The 20,000-nt window shown below is 36.4% G+C and overlaps 1 protein-coding gene across 1 annotated transcript in view; it reads right to left on the reverse strand.

Annotated features, from left to right (window-relative positions):
* LOC144979512 (uncharacterized) overlaps positions 1-18,053 on the reverse strand; it is a 65,587-nt gene extending 47,534 nt beyond the window's left edge. Inside the window, 1 exon segment of the mRNA XM_078926208.1 lies at positions 17,712-18,053. Within this exon segment, the coding sequence (XP_078782334.1) occupies positions 17,712-17,820 (109 nt within the window). The 5' untranslated portion in view covers positions 17,821-18,053.
* Between the last annotated feature and the right edge of the window lie 1,947 nt (positions 18,054-20,000).

Consider the following 20,000-nt stretch of genomic DNA (forward strand, 5'->3'; position numbering starts at 1 on the left):
GATAGATAGATAGATAGATAGATAGATAGATAGATAGAGAGAGAAGAGAGAGAGAGAAGAGAGAGAGAGAGAAAGAGAGAGAGAGAGAGAGCATAAAGAAAAAAGGTGACTCAAAGACAAAGAGAAACTATACACGACACAAAGTTCAAGACTTTCGTAAGGAACGACAGACTGTAACGTAAATAGAGTTAAGAAGTTCAAAAAAAAAAACAAACAAAATTATTCACATGCCGTTCAAGCTTCAATTTTCAATTTGTGATCAATACATCAAGGCTTTAGACTTTATACTGTTTTCAATGGGAGCGATCTATATTCAGGTTTTCGTCCGAGTCATCAATCACGTGATTTGTTGCTGCCCAATGATTGGGCATTTCTGAACACATGTAAACACGCTGCTTTGTTTATGAAAGTTGTAAACATTCCCATGTGTCAAGCTGAACACAATGACCAATCATAATGTTAGATCTGTTAACAGTTTTCACTATGTAGGTCACTTTGAGCACATTTTGCAATATGACCAATGACCTCGAGCCAGTGACATCTATATGAAGTCCTAGCCTCGAGCACATGGAAAGTTAATATAGATCATGCCCATGGGAGCGATCTATATTCATGTTTTCATCCAACCAAGTCATCAGCCACATTGTTGCTGTACAACGATTGGACATTTCTCAATAAATGTAAACACGCTGCTTTGTTTTTGAAAGTTGTAAACATACACATGAGTAGTGCTGAGTAAAATGGCCTATTTTGACGTTGGATATTTCTCAAAATGTGAACATTTTTCACTATGTGCTAATTTTGAGCACACTTTGTAATGTGACCAATGGCCTCGAGCACAAGGAAAGGTAATGTAGAGCATCCCCAAAGTAAAGCCCGGGGATCATGCAGGACCTCGGTGACCCATTCCAGTATCCCAATGACCCCACACCAATCAAACCGGGTCCATTTAACAGCACTGATTATGAACGATTAGAAACTGCAGCCATTCAGCGGCATGCTTTTCTTGAACGAAGGTGACGCTAGTAAAAATTTCTAAAATTACAATCAAAGCACCCAAGAAAAGGTAAGACAAAGGGGAATTTGTTCAAATAGGAAACAAATGTGGATTCCAAGAGCCAACTATCAAAGTATTTTGAGATCACCGAAAAGTCTCATCCAGACACAAGCACAGGTCCAAACTCAGAGAGATATATTCAAATGCTTAGAAATCATATATAACATGTAAACAAAACAATACAGTGCATACCAGAGAGATGATTTACAAGGAATAAAATATCATCTCCCAAAACTCTAACTAAGCATTTGACTGTTTCCCTCCCTGCTAGGACTCCGGCCAGGGCCAGGACAAAACCAAGTAATCTCATTCCAAGACAAAGACAGAAAGCATGTTGGAAAACAGATAGAAGGGGATAGAAGACACAGTATGTACCCCCCTGCCCACTCTGGGAGGTAGGAACCCCACCCAGGACAGTTAACTAGTTAAAAATCCAAGCTAAAACATTGAACGTGAGAGAGACAAAATAAAATGGAATCGGTCATAGGTACATAAAAGTGGCCAACCATTCGACGAAATGCTCGAACGAAGCACAGTATAGTAGCCCTGTAACGCAATGAAAACGATAGGATAATACCAAGGAATAATAAACAGTCCAAAGGATTAAATAAAAAGAACGAGTTAAGCAGTACATATACATTAACACCACCTGTTGGTTTGTAAAACACGACAAATTGATATTGTAACACCCGACGTGAACATATTTACAGGCCTGATTATAACCAGACTCAATTACGGTGGGCTCGTTTTAACATGGTTGTAATGGAGGAAGAATTTGCGTTGGTCTGAGAGTATTTCCATTACAACAATGAGACCACAACAATGTGAGTTATCAGACCTGCAAATAAATACACCTCGGCAGCCACCAATGTGGGGAATGAACAAAAATAAATAAATAAATAAATAAATAAATAAATCAATCAATCAAAGTTTAAATACATATAATGAAATTAGCTTTCAAATCCACCAGGTCCAGGTACACACATTTTCAGATCTGATAACGAAAGCTTGATTTAACATTGTAGTAATGGACAATATTTTTCGTTGGTTTGAGAGTAATTCCGTTACAACAATGGGCTCATAACCATTTGGGTTATCAGACCTGCGGTGCCCATGTAGATGGTTTCTAACCAGTTTCTACGGTATGAAATGGACAATAAAAATATCTTGCTACAGATTGGACGAAGGCATTGATGCTAGGCGTTTGGGTAAAATACTCACAACATCCATCGGCCAAATTGAACAAACCGACACCAAAAAAAAAAAAAAAAACAAAACCCTGTGCAACTTTTAACGTTTATAGTCCGATTAATATAATTTTGTGGAAACTAATGACTAACATGTTGCCTTAAAATAAAAACAAAGAGCCGGGTATCGTCAACTTCGCTCCTTCTATAAAGTCTTGTCTTATTGTTCTTTCTGTTGGTCACATCTCGACCCAATTTCGCATTGTGGGTAGAGGGGGAGGACAGAATAAACTGACTCCAACCAGGCTCGAACCGGGGTCCTTGGCATGTTACAACGCTCTACCAATGGGGCACTCAACACTAGGAATAATATGACCTTGGGTTGGGGTAGGTGCACGGCTGCTATAAACAACAACAACAACAACGAGTAATTTGACTCATCTACTAACTTAAAGCAAAGACGAAAGAGAAACACTGAAAGGAAAAAAAAAACACACACACACAAAAAAACAAAAACAACAACAAACAAACAAAACAAGGAAACTATGAACTCTTCTGCAACAGCGAGAGAAGATTTTTGGCCTGGTACCACACCTCTGCAGACCAAACTGTATGGGCCCCTGGCACAGCACAGGAAGACAACGGAGTTCCATCGTCAGCTAGACATTCAAACACGAAGACAGAATATGAGGGAGGACGAATAAGAAGAAGAAGACAAGAATGAACGCTTCATGTTGTTACTTTTTTTTTTTTAGCTCCTACAATATAACAGAAATATTCTTTTGAAGTGGACCTGTACAATAAAACAACACGCTGGAGGAAGGAGAAACCAACAACACTGTATCATATGAAGACAAAATACAACAACACCCCCCCCCCCCCAAAAAAAAAAAAAAAAAAAAACAAAAACAAAACTCCAAAAAACAAAAAACCCCAGCTAACAAACAAACAAAAATTAATAAAATAAAGAACAAAATAAACACAAACAATATATCAAAGTAAGAAAACAACAGGGTAACCCGCAATATTACAGAATTGAAGAAAATTATATATATATTTATATATACAGGATAAGAAAATGATATATAAAAAAAAAAACGGGAAGGGCGAGAGAGACAAAATCTAGCAGCTTGCACTTATGTTTGTTGTCAGATTTGATTAGAGGGGAAGGGGGGGGGGGGGATTTAGGGCAAGGGGGGGGGGGTAGGAAAGAGGGGGTGCTTTCATTTCATGTTTTTATCGATCTACTGGACGCTAAATTACTTATTGTGTAGGCACGAATCCCACTCGTAATGCCGGGCGGTGTCTACGTATGATACGGATATGAATTATGAATGAATAATATCCTGCCGGTCTTCGATACAAAAACCAATCAAAATGGTTTTATCCGGCACTTTGGGCTTGACCAAGACGAATGGTGCAAGACAAACTTAAATCCTGGTTGTAATATAATGTTATGTAATGGAATGTTATCAAATAAAAAATAACAACAATAATAAAACACCAACAAAAAGAAGGGAGCAGGGGGGCAGGGTGCGGGTGATAGGTTAAGGGAAAGAAAGAAAGGAAAAGAGAGAGAGAGAGAGAGAGAGAGAGAGAGAGAGAGAGAGAGAGAGAGAGAGAGAGAGAGAGAGAGAGGTGGAGGGAGTGAGAGACAGAAAATGTCATCGAGAGAGTGATAGAAAAAAGACAGAAAGAAAAAAAGATCGATGGATAATAGACAGATGGGTGGATGGATAGATAAACAAATATATATATATTAATATATATATAATATATATATATATATATATATATATATATATATATATATATATATATATATATATATATATATATATATAATAATAAGAGAGAGAGAGAGAGAGAGAGAGAGAGAGAGAGAGAGAAGGCCTGTGGCCCAGATCATGACAGGGTGTTGAGTCATTGCTTAATCTGGATTGATTGTTTACAAAACAAGTCGAGTGTGATGATGAGGACGACGTACTGCACTGCTACAACTACTACAGGTAGGTCGTGGTGGCGCTGGTGATTACAATCTCTATGCTGAAATCAGGGCGGCCAGATGGCCAGTTACATGGCCAGATTGGGTCAAAATGGGCCAAAATGAGAACGATGCTTCCGTCATCAATTAGAATTTAAGCTTTTTAAAATAAAAAATAAATAAATAAAAAATTAATCAATAGAACGAAATTAACGCTAATGAATAGTTCTCACCGAATTGTATCAGTCAGACTATAAACGTTTTAGGCTACACATAGATTTGTGTGTTGGTACGTCATATCCGAGTGACTGATTGCTGTGAGTAAAATATCTAAACGCACAGCATTAACACACACAAAAAAAATTAAAAAAAGAAAAAAAAAAGTATTTCTTTCAAGAACATCTTTTAAATGTCAAGTCGATATTTTTGTTTATTATAATCGAAATCGATGCGTTTTTCAAGGGGGTCAAAATGTTAGTAATTAGTGTTTGGCCACTTTCGAAATTGGCCACGAGAAACTCTGGCCATCTGACCGCCTTGGTTGGAAGGGGCGAATTGCAGACCACGACACGCAATCACGTAATACACACACACACACACACACACACACACACACACACAAAGTTGTGTGTCGTGTGTAATATCATCGATCCAAGAATTCGTATTCGAAATACACATTGGAACCTCAAGTCTTAAGGTCAGAAAATCCTGAGGGATTTATTTATTATATCATGCACATAAGAGGTCTCTCTCTCTCTCTCTCTCTCTCTCTCTCTCTCTCTCTCTCTCTCTCTCTCTCTCTGTCTTTTCTCTCTCTCTCTCTCTGTGTCTTTTCTCTCTCTCTCTCTGTCTTTTCTCTCTCTCTCTCTCTGTGTCTTTTCTCTCTCTCTCTCTCTCTCTCTCTCTCTCTCTCTCTCTCTCTCTCTCACACACACACACACACCCTCTCTCCTATACACAGATGACAAAACAATGCATTCTCCGACGGAATCAATGCCCAAGTAAAACCCAACATAGCACTCAGTAATATAAACACAAATAATTGACGGGACCAAAAGACAGGGAAACATGATATTGAAGTTGTTGAAAAAGCAAATATAATGTTTAGCCAAAAAACAAAATGACAATAAATTCATAAGAAAAAAGATCCGATCGAACCTCATATTTGCTCAAATGACCTCATTTTCAATCTCAAAACCACAAGTAATTTTTTTTTTTTATAATCTGCACGTTGGGCTTCTGATTGGTGCTTAGAAATAGTAGTCCTTCAGAGCCATTAGGCCCGTGGAGCCGGAGCTTATCCCGGTTTCTATAGTGTGAAACGTACAATGGTAATTGCCTGCTACCCTTTGAATAGGACGCTTGTCTATCGCAAAGTACTTTCAGCCATATCTAACAGACCCAGCTACCCATTCACAGCTGGGTTGACAGGGGGAATCAGAAATAAAATAATCCCGGGACCGACCTCGGACACTTTGCGTGTGAAACAAGTGCTCTAACATAACAACTGAGCCGTCGGGACCCCCAGGCAGGGTACTTGATTCGACGAAATAGCTAAGGTTCGAATTTGCATAGCTTTGTTTTCTCTCTTACTTCTTTCTATCTATAAGCTAACGACGTTTACGGTGGTGTGACTTACTCTGGCGGAATACTCCCAACAAAAGTCCAGCGTCTTATCAAAAGGGTAACACGCTGAATAAAGGATCAGTGCACATCACAGAAAACGAGACAAATTCTTGAAAGAGACGACTAATAGCTGGCTTTTAATTTTCATTAAAAACAAAATAAATGCAGATATATGTGTTCAACTCTCTCTCTCTCTCTCTCTCTCTCTCTCTCTCTCTCTCTCTCTCTCTCTCTCTCTCTCTCTCTCCCCCCCCCCTCATTTTCCTATTACCACCTCCTACAAAAGCGTCACATTTCACATAATCATAAATAAATGAATGAATGAATAAACAAAAAATATACAGAAACAAAAAAAAATAAAACACATAAATACATAAACAAAACAATAAGAAAAAGATTTACAATGTCAAAAAAGAAAAAGAAAAAAAAAGAGTGATTTAAAGAGTGGTATGTGTACTCTCGTGTTTGGTGGATGAATTATCCATACATGGTGATGAGTCAAGGGACCGACAGTGACGATAATGGTATGCGTGACGAGGGCATCAAAACACTGTACTGGAATATCAAAAGGTCAACATAATAATAATAATGATAATAATAATAATAATAATAATAATAATAATAATAATAACAACAACAACAACAATAATGGCCCATAACTCGGTGCTCTGTAACACGTCACACCAGGGACTAAAAGGAAAGTTAAATCAACAGAAAAAACAACAACAACAACAAAAGGCAAGCCAACATTTTAACCACTCTCTACCGTATTCTGGAAAGACACGTATTTAAAAAATTTTGGACAGAAAAATCGTCCTTCCGATTTGTATGTCAAATATAGATCGATTTACATGACCCCCCCCCCAAAAAAAAAAAAAAACAAAAAAAAAAAACAAACAAACAAAAAAAAACAACAAAAAAACAAACCAAAACAAGGCCAAATTAATTAATTAATTAATTTATTATTATCAGAGTTATTTAAAAACTACAATCAGTGGGGATAAAAACAAAACAAAACGTATGAGCAAACATAATATAAGTAATTGTTTCCAATGTAAATCACCACAGCCATACGCTGTTAATGCTCTCTCTCTCGCTATCTATCCACACGAACTGTGGAATGTAGAATGCAGCATTAGCATCTTAGAAATGGAAACCTTCCGAGCTGTAAAACCAGTTCAACTAGACAAGAGCAATCGTAAAACTTGGAATATAAAAACACATTGACAACAGGAGGCGGAGGAGGAGGAGGAGGAGGAGGAGGATAAGAGAAAGAGAAGAAGAAGAAGAGAAAGAGAAGAAGAAGAGAAAGAGAAGAAGAAGAAGAAGAAGAAGAAGAAGAAGAAGAAGAAGAAGAAGAAGAAGAAGAAGAAGAAGAAGAAGAAGAAGAAGAAGAATAAAAAGAAGATAAGAAGAGAAAGACAGACATAGATAGACACAGATGTGTGTGTGTGTGTATACGTATATAGATAGATAGATAAATAGAGAGAGGAATAGATAGAGAGAGGGAGGGAGAGAGAGGAATAGATAGATAGATAGATAGATAGAGAGAGAGAGAGAGAGAGAGAGAGAGAGAGAGAGAGAGAGAGAGAGAGAGAGACGAAATGGGGGGAAAAAATTGAACGAGAAAACATTAAAAGGATTGCTCATGAATCAAAGAAAAAAAATTAGGATGAGACAGTAGTATAAAGTATAAAGAAAGGACAAGTCTGATATTATAAAACAGTGTAAGATAAGAGATAGGAAGCAATTGTAGATATGTGATTACAAGCATCGTGGTTTGAAAAGAGTCATAAAACACGTCACGTGTAGTGTGTAAATAAAACAGAAAGCACACACACATCATTCACACATCACACAAACCCCGAAATCACACGTCTGTCAGAACCGGCGTGAGAACAAACGCAATCCGAATATAAAATAATAAAAAAAAACATTTCAAAAGATAATTTTTAAAAAAAGAACCGAAACGAAACGAATCGTATAGATAGGTAGGATATAATAGCGCCGTCATATGGTAAACGGACGTAAGCGCCAACCAACGTAAACAAAAAATGAGCAATTTATATTGCGGGAATCTCCGTTTCACGACGCATAACACCAACACTATCTCGATCATGTAGTCATGGTCAATAATATCTAACACTATCAGAAATATAACGTTTAGAAATTGAAATATTAAACAAATCCTTCAAACAGGGTTGCCAATCCGGGCGGGAGGCCGAAATTTACTGAACTTTTACGCAAACGCATCGGCTGATCCTTTTCTGAGCGCTGAATTCCAGTAAAAAGACATAACGTACTTCATTTTCAGTAATGGTCAATAATATAACACTATCAGAAATACAACGTTTAGACATTGAAATAGTAAACAAATCCTTCAAACAGAATTGTGCCAATCCGGGAGGCCAAAATTTACTGAAATTTTACGCAAACGCATTGGCCGATCCTCTTCTGAGCGCTGAATTCCAGTAAAAAGACATAACGTACTTAATCTCTCTCTCCCCCCCCCCCCCCCCCCCCCCCCCGCCCCCGATTATCATGTGATTGGAAAAATACTTAGGATTTATAACGTACTTTATCCCCCGCCCCCGTTTAGCAGCTGATTGGAAAATATACTGAGGATTTATAACATACTGAATTCCGTAAATATACGGAAAATTGGGAGGAAACCTTGTTCACATTTATCTGGGACACAATTCTATTTCCGAACATAACTCAAAACTGACACCAATAGCGCTAACGCCGTTTTATCATAAAACGGCAGAATAGTGAAGTGAAATAAATGAGACCGACCCTTCAACTGTTCATCCCCCTCTTCTCTGTCTGCTTACCCATTATTAACTTTTTAACAGTTTTCACTCGCACTGCTATAGATTGACTCACTCACTCACTTGCATCCCGCTCACGTTCAAACACAGAAGATGAAAAAAAAAAAAAAAAAAAAAAAAGCGGGCGTGTTAAAAAGAGAGAAAGGGGTGTCATGAACTCTTCTTTCGTGGCACAACGGAGAGAGAGAGAGAGAGAGAGAGAGAGAGAGAGAGAGAGAGAGAGAGAGAGGAGAGAGAGACAGAAAGAGAGAGAAGGAGAGGGGGGGGCAGAGAGAGAGAGACAGAGAAAGAGAGAGGAGAGAGAGAAAGAGAGAGAGAAGGAGAGGGGGGGGGGGCAGAGAGAGAGAGAGAGAGAGAGGGTGGGGGGGGGGGGGTAGTTACTCGCCGATATTTACATTGAAAAACAGCTCAATACATTAATAATGTGTAAAATTAATATACGCACCAAAAAAAAATGGTCACATGTTATTACATAAAATAAAAAAGAGGAAGTGTGCGGGTATGTATGTATCATGTGTGAGTGCGCGCGCGCGCGAGAGAGAGAGAGAGAGAGAGAGAGAGAGAGAGAGAGAGAGAGAGAGAGAGAGAGAGATTCAGACACTCGTACACACATAATCAGATCTGCCAACTTGAAAATCTAAAAATTCGTAATTTTTGGGAGATAAAAATTGTAGTCGCTATAGTAAACTTAAAAAATCAAAACTTTACCCTCACAATGATTAAATACCACTTCAAAATCCTTCAAATTATGTCGTCTTGTATAAACGTTCATTATCAATACATTTTTTATGACATAGAGATGCTCATGAAGCTCTGATATTGAAGTCAAAATTTCGTACCTCTACGAATTGTTCGTAAAGGTAGGCATGTCTGCCTTACGTTGGTTGATTCCCTGGCTTTGAACACACCCCCAGTCCCAGGGACCGACTCGTGACCTATAACACAGAATGACGACTGTAAGTGTAACTGTAACTGTCATGATATGATTCCCATCAACCCCTTACAACTACAACACACCCTGCGGGCACAGCGAAGCTAAGCTGCTAGAAACTGTGGACTGTAACATGTAATAACAACAAATTAAAATAATAGATTCAGAAAAAAAAAACAAACAAAAAAAAAAAAACAACAACAAAACAGAAAACACGGAACGTTTCTGGCTCAAAACCCCTCTTCAGCCACACAAAAAAAAACAAAAAAAAAAAAACAAACAAAAAAAAAAAAAACTTTGAAAACATTAGTACATTATTTTTTTAAAAAACCCAGATCGACGCTCCTTTTTTGTTTATTACCCTAAGGCCACACACACACCACAAACCCATCCACACTTATCAGATCATCATAATACAATGCAATTATCGTTTGTTTACTCATTTGCTTTTCAAAAACATATAATTCATAACACGAAATAACCATCAAAACAATACAATAATGCAATCCAAGGCTACCAGTACAAAAATGTTTCGGTTTTAATGCATTCTTAATTAAGATATAAATAAATAAAATATTATTTCTACAGCTTTCGACAAATTCTTTGACTACAACTACAAAAACCTTTGGTGACCGCCGTGTCCAACTTAAAACAAACAAACAAAAACAAGTAGTGACTTATTACTCTCAAATAAAAATCTGATAAGGTCTGGGTGAAACTGTCAGCCATATCATTTATTTGGGTTGCTGTTTTTGTTTATTAGTGTTTAAAAATCTGTTTTTGTTTATTAGTGTTTAAAAATTATAATATACATATGTGTGGGCCTCTGTGTGAGTGTGTGTGAGTGAGTGAGTGAGAGAGAGAGAGAGAGAGAGAGAGAGAGAGGTGGTTGTGCGTTAGAGTTAATTGTAAAGCGCTGCAGAGCACTGTTAAGTGGATGCGTAGGCGCTATGGAAATATACTATCATTATTATTATTATAACAAAGAGTATAAAGCACAGTGATAAAATCAACAGATAAGCAATCTATAATTCCAATACGTATTCTGATCAGCCCAGTTCCAAATTTAGCGGTTCGCTTTTTTTTAAAATTTAAAACAAATCGACACGTTGAAAATTACCACAGATGATTTGTAGAAGGAGTGAGATTGACGTCACTCGGCTCTTTGTTATTGTTTTTAGCCAGACATTTTAATGGGTTGTTCTCACTAAACTGTATTAATCAAACTATAAACGTTTATGGTTACACACAGCTTTGTGTGTTTGTATATTATTTATAACTGGCTGGAGGATGTTAAGAGTTGTTTTTGTTTGTATTTTAACTAAACGCATAGCATAAATTAATCAGGTTTAAGGTAATACATATTGTGTGTTGGTACATTATATCTGGCTGGTGGATGTTGTGAGTTTTTTTTAAACTTAACGCATAGCATCAACAAGCTATTACTATTAGTTCCTAGGATAACACACAACCATTGACAAAACGTATATTTATTTTTCTTCCTCACCATTTTGGATTGTAATAAAAAGGAGTTAAATGAATGCTTGAACAATCTCCAAAAGTAATGAGAATACAACAACCCTATCTGATCGTTATCACTTTCTTCTTCTTCTTCTCCTTGAGTCATGCGTCAGACAGCTCGTAATCTCGCACACTTCACGTAGGAATTTCAATAGGTACATTGTTTCGCATTAATAAATATCTTTTAAACCCCCCCCCCCCCCCCCCCCCAAAAAAAAAACCCAAAAAAAAAACAACAAAAAAACAAAGGCATGGACTACTTCAGTACTGCAAGTAACTTTAGAGAAGAAAACCAGTTGGTCCACTAACCAAGCGACAGTTGAAGACAGTTTTATGAATACTGGGAAGAGCAATACTGTCGTACACTTGAAAAAAAAAACACATATTTAAACATTTGGCCATAAGAAGTCCTAGGTTTGAGAGTTTTTGCCAAGATTAGAGTCATTTAAAACGATCGATATTTGTAGGACGAGATTTCTGGCCAAATTTTTAAATAGGTATGTGTTTTCCAGAGTAACGGCAGAGTAGGTGCATCATATAAATGCATAAAAGCTAACAGCATGAGAGAGTGAGAGTGGGCGTGTGTGCGTGTGTGTGTGTGTGTGTGTGTGTGAGAGAGAGAGAGAAAGAGAGAGAGAGAGAGAGAGAGAGAGAATAATAATGACCCATACTAAATTGTGACCGACCAAACTCACTGCATACCCCCTCCCCAAATCATCATCATCATCATCATCATCATCATTATTATTATTATTATCATGGGTGACGTTATTCTAATTAATCAATCAATTATGAAAACGATGAAAACGACGCTGTTTGTCAGATTGTATGTGAGTGGGAATGGTTTCACTCCACGAGAGGAGAGGCAACCATTTCATAACCTCTATAATATTATGCTATGATATGATATAAGTCCAGATTTATGTAGGCTTTTACAGCCTTTTATCTGCTCTTGTGGATTCGTGAACGTATTTAATTCAAGTCTCTCAAAACTGGGCATGCCACATAGTGGAAGGAGGTGTCTATTATTATTATCATTTTTATTATTATTTATTATTATTATGGCAATACAGGACACATCAACCTCAATAATATATTTTATTTTTAAAAATAAGGATAAAACTCCCGAACCCGATAAAAGTAAACACGTTGTGTATATTCTATGTGTATATTTTAAATCGTATTATCAAAATATGCAAGTAAACACATTTCAACCGAAAGGACGACACACACGAGAGTGAGAGACTCGAGACCAAGCCTTTGAACCTGTCTGAGATAGATACACAGTCAACCGTGTTAGATGAAACTAGAACAGCAGACAGCTCGGAACGGGGCAATTATAAAGCACAATAATAATAATAATAATAATAATAATAATAATAATAATAATAATAATAATAATAATAATAATAATAATAATAATAATAAAATGAGGGAAAACACTTCACACGCAGTGTTCCGATAATAACGCACTTGAATAACAAAACAATGTAGAACTTTACGACGTAGGTGACGCACACACACACACACACGAGAGAGAGAGAGAGAGAGAGAGAGAGAGAGAGAGAGAGAGAGAGAGAGAGAGAGAGAGATAGAGAGAGAGAGAGATAGAGAGAGAGAGAGAGAGAGAGAGAATTTGTTTGTAAGAATAACAGTTTTTGTTGTTTTAAATGACAGAGCAAGCCCTTGTCAAAATGGAAAAGTATAAATAATAGCACTGTATTTAATTTATGCAAAACCAATTAAGTCGTGGATAGGGGACAAAGTGGAAAAGTCATCAGCCTTCATCTCCCTGCAAACCAACAAGCCATTTAAAATCCTATCATAATTACTGAACACCCTTTATCTTACAGCATACCAATGTACTGTCTGTCGTACCCTGGAGAAATATAAAAAAAGATGGAAGAAAAATTTTGGCCAGAAAATTCGTCCTTCGAGCATCGTTCAATTAAGAAATCCTCATATTGACCAAATAACTCTTAAAACCCGAGACTTCAGAAAAGTCCCAGGTTTGAGAACTTTTGCCAAGAAGAGGGCCATGTTTATTGATAGATATTTGAAGGACCAGTTTTCTGGCCAAATTTTAAAATAAGTGTATTTTTTCAAAGTACTGCAGTCTACACGTATAGCATTATATCACCATAACAATAATATATCATCTGATCTTAGCCAAGGGCATTTTCCCATGACATACCGTGATATCCTCTCCTTTCCAAAGGGCCATGATCATTTGAGTTTCTTCGAGATAACAATAATAATAATAATATGATTTTATACACGTTAAATCACCATCCCTTTGTTTACATTTGGACTGTCCCCGGTTTGAAGACATGGAGGGATCTGACGTGATGTTTGACCATTAGCAGGATAATTAAAAAGTTTCACCCTCGATAAAGATCATAGCCGTGAGGGATGGCTGGATAATGACACGGAAGAAAAAAAAAAAAGAGGGGGGGGGGGGGGGGGCAACATGGCTACACTAAAGACAATTGTCCTGTTGCAAATATATGATAGATATTGCGCTTTTAAAAAGTTTTCATTTGATTGTGTTTTTATGTCTTTTTTATCAAGCATAGTTTAAGAACAAAGTAAAGGTAGTGCTTCTTGGATATAGTTTTCTCTTGGTTGAATTTATTTTAGGAAGTCACTTGTATTCTTGTACTGAAAAAAAAGGAGGGAACCGCCTAACGTTATGTCAATACCCAAAGTAACTGGGAAAATTGTTTACTAGAAGCCTCTCAAACTTTAAGGTGCTTTTACAAAAAGGCCACTGTCTGAACATGGGGTTGAAACATTGGGCTCTTAACAATGTACATCTTTGTACGTTTAACTAATCACTTAGGACACATAAAATCACTGTACAACTGTACATAATCATTAAGTGCAAATGAGTGATGACAAATTTTTTTTTAAAACAACCCCCCCAAAAACAAAACAAAACTATTTAATGTTGAAACTAGTAAAGTGTGTAAATTACGAGTCTTGTCACAAGGATTCTTAGCTAAGCACCTAGCAGAAGGCATTATATATAATCCCCCCCCCCCCCCCCCCCCCCCCCCCCGTCCTATCAAATACAATAATCATTATCATCGTCCAAACAAAGAAGACAAAATTTGGAGGTGTTTCCAGTACCAAACACATTGTCTTTATGGGAAAAAATATTGTAAGTAGTGCCACAAAGAACCCATGACAAGGTGCATCGGGTTAAAATAACCTTGCCCAGGAGAGGAAATTTGCATTGTAAAAGTAGGAGAATAGAAACCAAGGACATATGATGATACATGATAAATGTATACATTTAGGTGATGGTTCAGAGAATATACTACCTACCATATGCTAATAAATACTTTCAAGTATCATGGTCAAATGCAATCAGAATTTGTGATTTGATTACCAAAATAAATGTAAATGTAATGGACTGAGACCTAAAAGTAAAAGTTATAGAGCTAGAATGTTTGTCATTTTTTTTTTAATGATAAAGAACCTTACTATTTCTATAGTGCTTTTTATAACAGCACATTGACATATTCCACATTTTAAAACCCATCATAATACAAAGTTGATAACAGATTAGATTAGTAGTAGACAACCATGAAAAATCACAAGACAGACAAGAAGAAGCACACGCAAACTAAAAATGTGTTTGAACAGGACAGCTTTGACTTGAAACAGATTCTTAAAAAGATAAAAAGATCTACCATTCTCTCATGAGCTTTGTATTTTGGGGTCAAAATTTTAAAAATAAATTTCCAAACCGTTCAGCACATTTTATTGGCATAATTATCAACAATGTGAGTTGATGGAGAATCTAGAAAGAACTTAAATTTGATTTCCTCTGAGCAAGAACTGGTAAAATATAAAACAGGACAAAATTATTAACATTAAACAATGGCAGAAATCCAACGATAATAATGTTATGACTGGAAGTGAAAGTCCATGTAAGTGTAAGCAGAGCTGCCAACCCTTCATATTCCAAAAGCGGAATCAGAACATCAGAAAATAGGAATCTTTAAATAATGGATAATTCTGTATCAACACTATCACCAACTTTGCCACCAAACACTTAAAGACAGTATTCGGGCACAACTGGCAAAACTGCACATCACATGTGTATTAGGTAATGGAATGGGGATGGGGGAAAAGATTGCACTTAATTTTCCTACTTAGCTCTCTTTTGGCTATTATTAAAAAGAAAATTCACCTTTTTAACCCCCCCACCCCCCTCCATTTTTTTTTTCTTCTTACCATTACCATCATTAATGAAAATCTGAATTTTAGAGACAATTTGTGGAAAAGGAAGAGTGAAATAGGAATGATTGCGCCAGAAGCGGCAGGTATAAGTGCTGCCAACCCTGGCCGATGAAAATGAAAATGGAGATTCAAAAAGAGTAAGATTATGAAAAAAAAATGCATACAATCCTCCAAAAATGATAATTAACGTTAAATTTTATGATGGGCAATTAGACCATATTAGCACATTATCATTGATATTCTATATCAATGAATAAACTTACTATTTATAGGCAATATAAATAGGATCCACTTCCAGAATCCACTTAACATATAAATCTAATACGACCCACTGAGATAATACTATATTGAACTCCCTATGAACGTCCATGTTAACAAACAGATAAAAGTGTTAAGTACACTAAAGAGTGTATGATTGTTAACAATGCTTAAATTTAAATTTTTAAAATGTAATAATACGTACACTCCTGAGCAAAATGTGTACAACGAGCACAAAAGAATACGCACTTTTTAAACATAATGCTGGCACCATTGTAAGATTGACAAAAAGTAAGGGACACACTCTGATCTTGACGTTTAGTTGCTAAATTTACAGTGACTAATTATTTTCTTTTCAAATAGAGAATTGAGGAGAGGACTGAATTATCATCAGCACGCTGAAAACAAGAGTATGGGTGCCTGATGATATTCTAACAAGCACTTAAAGGCTGTTTTTCCGCAAGCTCCTAGCAATGGCTTCACTTTGTTATTTAATTATTTTTTTTTTAGCTATTATTGTTATTTTACAAAATTTATTATTTATATCAATATAAAGGATGGGGGTTCAGGAGGGGAGGAGGATCTTTTTTGTATTTTTTTCCAATGGGAGTTTTGCCCTTCACTACCATGAACGTGTGGAAAGACTCCCAAAAAGAGGAGGAATGCAGCAATGGTTTCAGATTGCCGTTACTAAAGTGGGTGGCAACATTGATTTTGTTTATTAATCTTTTTTTGCTTGGAAATTCACGGAATAAGAAAATTGATTTAAAATCTACCTTAACATCAATTCAAATTATGACAAAGGAATTATAATTGTATATATATATATATATATATATATATATTATATATATAATATATAATATATATATATAATATAGAGAGAGAGAGAGAGAGAGAGAGAGAGAGAGAGAGAGAGAGAGAGAGGAGGGGGGAAAGGTGACATTCCTATCTGACAAATTACGATTGAGAAAAATAATGTAAAAGGAAAAGATTAGGAATCTAGGATCGAAATTCTTGACAGGATTTAAGAGTAAATAAATGGCACATAATAATAGGTAAGCATTGATTGATAGTTGGACAGAATTTATCAAGATGTATGTCTAAGTAAGAAATGTTATGTCATGTTGGGATTGGAAGTTCTTCTTCTTCTTCCTTTGATTGCCCACAATCAATTGGTTGATTATTATGGCAAATATGAAACTGCTTTCTAATCTCTCTGTATTCCTTGTTTATAATCGTTAGTCTAAAATCAATTTCCAGGGACATTCAGGGGTCGTCAACGTTGGTCAGTGGTGGTTTGTGTAAGGTCTAAGTATTAGCATAGCAACTTGCCACAAAAGCATCAATTGTAGTGTTAGTATTAGTATGTTTTATTTCTATTTTTGTTTTGTTTTGTCATATTCAAAATTGCTTATATGCAGTCACGCATATTGAATGTGAAAATAAAAAACAAAACAACAACTATTCACACTGTCTATTCTATAATAATGTTGAAATGGCATATTTCTTGGCTTTCAGTTTCAGCAGATTCTTGGCTCGCGATTTAAATGTCAATGTCTTAACTACTACAAGATGACAAAATAGTTGCATATCATATATGCTATGCAGTAAGCAAATCATATGTACAATCACAATCTCATTCTCCTCACATCCTCATTCACTGTCCCTTCCCTATCTCGAACTCAAAACTCACCACACACTATCTATCTACACAGTAGACACAGACACCACTTTCGATATTTTTCGCTCTGTGTTGATACACAATTAATTGCAACTCAAACTGGAATTGTATTCTTTAAATTTTAAAATTATGTTTATAAAACATGTACAAAGTGAGATTTGAAGTAGCAAGCTATTACAGAAATAAAAAATAAGGGTTAAAAAAATCTTGTCTAGGAATGAGGGTGATGAATCATGTTTTCCAGCACACCAAAAAAAAAGTTTCAGTTTCAGGAAGAAAGAACTCAGCAGATCAGCAAGATAGTCATTGGGTTAGAGGAATTTTCTCTACAAATACAGACGACAACATTGTTTATACTAATTGTTTGAAACTCACCCTTACCTGAATGCTCCGAGAATATATTCCCTTGAGAAACACGAGGTTCTTTTGTAGATTTCCCTTTACTTTTCGACGAACTGGGCTTGGGTTCTTTGGCATTCTGAGCACCCATTCTCCCTCAGGCTTCACAGCCAATGTTTTAGCCCTCACTAGAAGTGTAATCCGAACAGAACTACATATCATAATAAAACACTCACACACATAAATCAATAAATATAAAGAATCAATTTATTTTAGTCACAATACGGCTTTGTAATGCCGTAATTCTCTAATTTGTTCACAAAAATACTTTCATTTCCTCCATGAATCGGTGGCCGCCATCTTTGATCAGGAACAGAGACAGACGATGAAAATGAGGCACGGATCACAGCAGATGACCTCTGACCCCTGACCTTCTAGGGGGCGAAACCTGACGTCAGATGTTTTGGAAAGCTTTTAAATAATAATTTATTTATCGAACAAAAGTTCAATCATTTGTTTGTTTGATTTTTCTTTGAGATCAGTTCTTATATCAACAATATCAACAGCTGTAACAGAAAGGGTAGTAGTGGCATCAGCGGCGGTAGTAGTAGTAGTAGTAGTAGTAGTAGTAGTAGTAGTAGTAGTAGTAGTAGCAGCAGTAGTAGTAGTAGTAGTAGTAGTAGTAGTAGTAGTAGTAGTAGTAGTAGTAGTAGTAGCGCAGCAGCAGCGAGCAGCAGCAGTAGTAGTAGTAGTAGTAGTAGTGTAGTAGTAGTAGTAGTAGTAGTAGTAGTAGTAGTAGTCAGTGTAGTAGTAGTAGTAGTAGTAGTAGTAGTAGTAGTAGTAGTAGTAGTAGTAGTAGTAGTAGTAGTAGTAGTAGTAGTAGAAGAAGAAGAAGAAGAAAAGAAGAAGAAGAAGAAGAGAAGAAGAAGAAGAAGAAGAAGAAGAAGAAGAAGAAGAAGAAGAAGAAGAAGAAGAGGAGGAGGAGGAGGAGGAGGAGGAGGAGGAGGAGGAGGAGGAGGAGGAGGAGGAGGAGTGCTGTTTCTTGATCTTCGTCGTCTTCCTATAAACTTTGTTCACCTTGACCCATAGGTATGTTTACAACTTCCAAATAAAAACAGCGTGTTTACATTTATTAAGAATTGTCTAATCTTCAGGCGGCATTTTCTGGCGATGACGCTACAATTCAATGCCATGACGATCTACCAACGTGTATATGTATGCAGGTCTGACATCCGAACCCACTTATGGGCCTAGTTTAACATTGTTGTAATAGACAATATTTTGAGTCATTTTAATGAGATTTCCATTACAACAATGAGCCCATAAGGAATTGGGTTATCAGATCTGAAAATAAATACACGTCGCGATCTAGATAATCAATGGGGACGATCCTTATCATATTTCCATAATATGCTCAAGTCATTGGTCACATTGAAAAATGTGCTCAAAATGACCTACATAAAAAATAGATACTCTTTTCGAAATACATACATTTTGTTCCCAACAGATAACGCTGTTAACAGCCAGGTACACACAAGGGGCACCGTGGCTCAGCGATACGGTCTGTGCTTCGTACCCGAAAGATACCGAGTTCGACCACCCGCCTCTGCGCTGTGTGGCCTTGAGCAAGTCACCTCGCCCTAGCTCAATTTGACGCCTGAGTTATTCCAGTCTTCCCTTGGAATAGACCCTAGAGACACATTTCCCTATGGGATGAATAAAGTGATTAAAAAAAACTAAAAAAAAAAACTATTATTTTACACCTGACTACGACGACAGAATGTGAGTTAGAAAGCCTCTTCCAGGACTCAACTATGCGCCGCTGAGAAAGGGAATCGAACCCCGGATCTTCCGTCACGCCTAAGGCCGTGTTCATTCGTAGGCGAATTGAGGGAGTCTTTGTGAAGTACCCAAAGCATTTCACAACCCCACAGCAGTAATTACCTAATATGAAGGACGGAATGTATGAAGTCTGTAAGGGCACAACTTTATAATTTATATTATATATATATATATATATATATTATATATATATATATATATATATATATATATATATATATATATATATATAGGAACCACTTCAACAAGTAACAACAACAACAAACCAAACTCACGTAACACACAGTCCTGACGATGGCTGAAAAGGCCTGAAACATCGATGTAGACTGACCCCAACATTGTGGTAAATATTAAAATAATAATTCGCTCCATTGCTACATGTCGAGCAATATCCGTACCATATTTGTATCCAACACGATCAATATATATTATATATATATATATATTATATATATAATATATATATATAACAGCATTGTTTATTTTTTG

The sequence above is a fragment of the Berghia stephanieae genome, chromosome 9, assembly GCF_034508935.2.
Source record: "Berghia stephanieae isolate SIO BIC M18660-M18661 chromosome 9, UCSD_Bste_1.3, whole genome shotgun sequence".
Classification (NCBI taxonomy): domain Eukaryota; kingdom Metazoa; phylum Mollusca; class Gastropoda; order Nudibranchia; family Aeolidiidae; genus Berghia; species Berghia stephanieae.